At 35.8% G+C, this 5,919-nt stretch overlaps 1 protein-coding gene across 1 annotated transcript in view; it reads left to right on the plus strand.

Annotated features, from left to right (window-relative positions):
• The window catches only part of FAM91A1 (family with sequence similarity 91 member A1), a 27,272-nt gene extending 21,734 nt beyond the window's left edge, over positions 1-5,538 (plus strand). The window contains exons 22-24 of the mRNA XM_003205269.4: positions 27-150; positions 1,211-1,280; positions 2,395-5,538. Coding sequence (XP_003205317.2) covers positions 27-150; positions 1,211-1,280; positions 2,395-2,589 — 389 coding nt within the window. The 3' untranslated portion in view covers positions 2,590-5,538. The remainder of the gene's footprint in view (positions 1-26; positions 151-1,210; positions 1,281-2,394) is intronic.
• The last annotated feature ends 381 nt before the right edge of the window (positions 5,539-5,919 follow it).

Raw genomic sequence — 5,919 nt, forward strand, 5'->3', positions numbered from 1 at the left:
TTTTTTTAATTTGTTTGTCTCTTTAGTACCCACATCAGAACTGGAATGGGTTCCTCTGGAATTATGCTTTGGCATTCCTCTCTTCAGCTCTGAGTTGAATCAGAAAGTCTGCAGAAAAATTGCCACTCATGGATTATGTAGAAAAGAAAGGTGAGCTTTATTTTACCAGCTGCAGGTTTAATAGTTGTGTTATGTCCTGAGATCCTGCAAAAGGATTTGGGTATCTACAGCTTGATGACAATTGGACCAGAACCATTTAAGTTTCGTAGAGATCCTAATTCAAGTGTGTAAGGTGATGGTGTCAACCTTTTTTTACTCAAGGGTACCAACTGTAATGTTAATGCCTAGTGAACCTTAGACCAATAAAAAAAAATAGGCTTGCTTTTCAGTTTGTTTTTGTAAGATAGAAAATAAATTATTTCTAGGAAGCTATGTGAACATCAGGTAAGTTTAGAATGCCTTCCTGGCCTACCACAGACTTCTTTTCTTCACCACCTGACCCGTCCCAAAAAACTCTCTTAATAGTAATTGGATGTAAAATGCATTTGGTTTTGGTAGAAATTTTCTTTGATTTTGGCATTTTATTTCCTAAGCTTAGTGCTGCCTTATGATCAAGCTAACTTCTGCTTTTGACAATAGCTTTTCTTTATGAAAGATTACTCACCCAGCAACGTGGGTTTTTTCTTTTCTTTTTTTGTTTGTTTGTTTGTTTTTCTCCAGGATGTGGTTCTGGAAACTAAATAAAAGACTGCTTGAAAACATAGCTTACGTATTTTATTATAGTAGCTGACTTGCTTTTAACAGTATATCACATACCTGCTTCTGAAATCCACAATAATGTCCTTTATAAGAAGAAAACATGTTACAGTCTAATTTATTAATGTATTTTATGTGAAATAATATTTTTTTCAATTGTAGTAGTTCTGTTTTAACACAATAAGTCAGGAAAATAGGATTTAGCTGGCTGGACTCACAAGCACATGAGATGATTTGAGTACCTCATCAGTGCTAATGTTATTGTCAGGCTTCCTGTCTGAAAGCTTTTTATTTTGTCATGTAATGCCTGGTACTACAAAAGTAATTTTTGAGCAGTTTACCATGATAATTCTTTACTAGATTAAATCAGGGCACCTTGGAAGGTTGGGAATTTATGGCATATATTTTGATTTTCTGTATTTGTAAATAAATTCTTCTCTTTCACTTTTTACAGCCTTCAAAAACTGTTACATTCCAGTAGAAAGCTGTCCTTGCAGGTCCTAAATTTTGTTCATTCATTCCAGGTAAGGAGGAATAACCAACAAGTAAATAATTCTATTAGCTATGTGATATTCTTTGCTCTCCTTTGTTATTTTTTGCTGAATAGGAACGTGTGTGTGGTATTTGTTTTGTTGTTGTTGTTTTCTTACCCTCCTGTAAGTGGCCACTGTATTAAGTGCTGTAAAATTCAAATTCTTCCTTTCCCTGATGATGAATGAGTATAAATATGTAAAAATACAGATGCTGGGGGAAGGGCAAAGGCAGAAAGGGGGACCTTGCATAGAAAGAGAGGAGAAATGCTTGCTCCATAGCCTCCTATAGTTCTGCATGGAAATACATGCTAGCAAGATGTGTCCACGTATGACATGGAATCTTAGTTGCTTGTGCTTTGATACATTTGTCTAAAATTCTATCCTTTCAGTGGGGTGAGAAACTTGCAGGTTACTTACCCTAGGTAGTGTTACAAAAGGTGTGTTCTTGAAACCATTTCTTCTTGAGAATGTTGAAGGTTTCCAGAAGTTTGAAGCCATAAAAACCGTCCATCAGTCTCAAGTGACTTCTTCCTAACCTTTTAGATTCTGTCTCTGGGATGCATTTTTTATACAGATGATTTATCTGTATAGGGAGGGGAAAAATACTGAAGTTATTTTTTTAAGCTAAGAAACCAAACTTATGGGAAATACGTCTACTCATGCTATGATCAAGTCAGTGCTTCTGAATATATATATATATATATATATGAATGTGTATATATTTGTGTATATATATATATACACACACATCTCCTAGCACAATATGAGATTGTGGCAGTGCTTAACACACAGACTGCTGTGAGAGCTGTCATGAAGATTTCATAGCTGCATATTTGCTTTGCTTTGATCTTCCCCTAATTTTTAAGTCTCAGCCTTCCATGAGGGCTTCTTGGAACATAAATATGTGCACACAGATGTAACCGAGGCATCTGTGTGCCTATTTCATGCTTTCCTTTGTTCTATTTTTACTTTCATAGTGATTTGGATTAATAAGCACACTTCAGGAAACTAAATTTGCTGATTGGAAGAGCTTGTTATATTCTAGCTATTAAATCCTTCATTATTTCTCTTGTTTTTAAGGTAGTTTACTAATTTTTGTTTTTAGGAAAGTACTTCAACACTGGATCAGCTCCATGATGCTGGTTGTTCAAGTTCAATTTTGCAGCCAACTTCTGCAGATATGGGTGTTCCACTTCCTGCCAAGAATCTCATGTTCAAAGAAGGTGTATTATCTGAATGGAACGGACGGTCCCCTTCCTCAGTTTTTATTTCAACCACTTCTAAGGAACAGGTCAAATAGAGATTTTCACACATTGATCACTCTATGCCTTTCTTCTATTATGGTTATTTTATAGTGCCAACCACTAAGAAGTGTACTGTTGCTGCAGCATAACCCGTGTAAAAGTAGTGTTACAAAAACATGCTGTGTTGCAGTATTGGGGAATTGCTTAAACTGTCTAGAGCTTGTTACTCATTACTGCATATCTTGCTGCAACAGAGAGCTTTTTAGCTGTCAGCACTATTTTTATCTTGAGACAATCTTTCTTTTATAATGAAACATGCTGTTTGTAGGCTTTCTGATGATTGTTAAATTTCTATGCTGTCACCACAAAATTGCAATAGTAGTTTTCTATGTTCGTTACTCAGACATAAATTCTGTTTAGTTTTGTACTGTAATAATGAAAGCCTTTCTGTATAAAGGTAGGAGATTTGGCTCTTCCTCTAAAAGCTCAGTGATACCAACTGTTTAAAAAATGTATCATGGTGATACGGGGCATTAAGAATTGTTGAATTATGAAGTTCACCCTAATACTGTGGCCTTGACAAATCAGCACAGTAGGAAATTTGATGCTTTCAGGGTCTATGTTAGAGCCAGCTTTAAGCCCTATTGATGATTAAGGCCATTTTGAAGATGGATGGTGTGCTTTCATCTCTGGTAAGATTCAGTGGAGATGTGGAATTGTGGGAAGGCTGAAGTGGTTGGCCCTCTCTGTAGCGTTCTTTATAATAATGGATTTGTTTTACTCTGTGTATGAAACCGGGAGTTGGAGATTTGGGACACACTGTGAATTGGTTCCACCTTGTTATTTGACATTGCTGATGATTGCTCTTGATGTTGTAAGTTGACTTCAAGGTAGATAACTAGATATGTTCTGTTGATTAATGTTTGAAAGAAAAGATCTCTTAATTTTTTCATGACTGTCCGTAACAAAGGAAGATAGCAGCAGAAGTTGTGTAGGCAGAGACTTCTCTGAATCTGTTTTCTTTTTAACCATTAGCTGTTCATTCTGACAAACATTAACAGTGCACTGTTTCATCTAAAATAATGTTCTGGCTCTATTTGCAGGAGATGGTATAATGTGTCATGATTTCATTTTGTTTATATTAGGCATTAACAACTTCTTTCCAGCTTAAAAAAAAAAAGTCTGTCCTGTTTAGCACACAAGGAAACAAGAGATGTAGAATACTAAAGACCTTTAATCCAGGTGGCTAAGAACTCTGCCAGCTCTCTTCTTTGCTGGAACTGCCTTGATATAAATAATGTAAGAATAGGACGACCATCCTGTCATTGCTAGCCTACGTTATGTAACGGACCAAGAATCTGTGGCATTGATAATGCTGGAAAATAACAAGGAGAAAAATGACAATGTTTGGGTTTGCATCCTGTTCTTTGTAGCTGTAAGAAAACATATAACAAATTTGAAAAGGGAAAGTGTACCACAATAGAATAATGCAGTGACTGCAGCTGACACTGTGAAAGTCCCTTTATTTTCTCCTTGGCATTATATACATTCCTGATGTGTAAGTGTGGGATGTGTGCTTTAAGAACTGGACGTCTGTAGTACTACAGTTTGCTCATTGCTGCTCTTTTCTTTTTATATATATTTTTACATCTGTTGTGTTATGTATTTTACCATCAGCAACTGAATTTAGTATTCTGCGCAAATTACAGAGCTAGATTACAGAAAATTATTTACACTACAGTTACTTTTGTACTGGAAGTGCTTATTTTTTCATAGTCTTTTTTTAAGTTGTTGTATTTCCCTCAAAGGAATTGAAGAGGAACTGAACGTCAGTCTGCTAGAAATTGCAGAGAATATAGGTTTACTGTGAGAGTTGTTATGTGAAGATTAATTCAAAATTGAGCGCTGTAGGGGAACTAAGCAGTAGATTATGATTTACACTTTCAGTACCATAGGCGATACTTTCAGTGCTACAGTGAACTGTGATAGATGAGCTAGTTTGGCATATTGTATTAAATTTTGCCACGCACAGTGTCTATACAAGCACAGAATTGATGATAGTATGAGTTAAATCTGCTGTATGAAAGTCTAAGAATGCATTAAATTTTCTCGTCACTGCGTACTCTTCAGTGTTACTGAGTGAAGGATGTTACTAGCTTCTAAATAAAAATAGTCTGTTCTTCAGAGTTGTTTAATACCCACAAATCTTGCTGTTAATGGTGAAAATTCCAGATATGTTGGCAATTCTTAGAAATCCAGCTACTATAATTTAGGTGCTTCAACACTAGTTTAGAGCTTGAATGTTCAAGTCTTCATATTTGAAGTTTACTGAATAGATTGCAACCAAAGAAGTTCATAAAATACCTGTAACTCGACTACGGTTCCAGTGCTTGGGATGGTCCAGAGACTCAAAGTATGTGATTTTTGTTTTAAATGTGGTGTAAAAAATAAGGTCTCCAAGATCTTCATACCAAAAGAATCTATTTTATATTGTATTGCAAATAAAGTCTAATGAAATCAGTTTCTTTTCTTCAGGTAGTTTTATTGAAAGTCAGTGAAAAATCTCACGCATTATAACATTGCAAATTGTTTGAAGTTTGTCTTCAGCAAGATCTATTTTTAACTTGTCAAGGAGAGGTTGGCTTTGTGCTCTGGCACAACCCAAGTTGTGTTTATTCCAGATGAGTGTACCGGAGGTCTTCAAGAGCCAACTAGAAAGTGTATGTTATTTGTTCTCAGATTTCTGATCATGATATATTATTTCTTTTTTCTTTTTTCTTTTTTCTTTTTCCCCCACCATTGTTCTCTGATCTTCCTTTTGCTTGTACAGTATTCTTGATGATTTGTATTTCGAAGGTTTTTAAAGTATGGCTGTAACTGAATACAGTTGAATTCTTCTGGTGTGACATTCTTAACATTATACATTGAAATGTACAGTCTGTGTTCAATTAAATTATTGGCACATGTAACAATTGTTTACAAATAAACTGCCGTAGGTAAAACCATGTGCAGTAGTTTTGTTGTCTTGTGCACAGCAGTAAAATATCACTTTGTCATTGTAGTGCTCAAGACTGCCCAATGTTATTAAAATATCTTTTCCATATACTTGCACTTCTGCAGAAATGCAGCTTTATCAAGGGAAAACCCTTTCTCATGTAGTCTCTCCTGTACCCTGTACTTAACCTCTAGAAGGGAAAGCATAACTCTTTACATGGGTAGATAACGGCAGGACAAGAGGGAAGTGTTTTAAGTTGAGGGAGGGAAGATTTAGGTTGGATATCAGGGCAAAGTTCTTTACTATGAGAGTGGTGAGGTGCTGGAACAGGCTGCCTAGAGTTTGAGGATGCCCCATACCTGCAGATGTTCAAGGCCAGGTTGGATGGGAC

The sequence above is a fragment of the Meleagris gallopavo genome, chromosome 3 (assembly GCF_000146605.3).
Source record: "Meleagris gallopavo isolate NT-WF06-2002-E0010 breed Aviagen turkey brand Nicholas breeding stock chromosome 3, Turkey_5.1, whole genome shotgun sequence".
Lineage (NCBI taxonomy): Eukaryota > Metazoa > Chordata > Aves > Galliformes > Phasianidae > Meleagris > Meleagris gallopavo.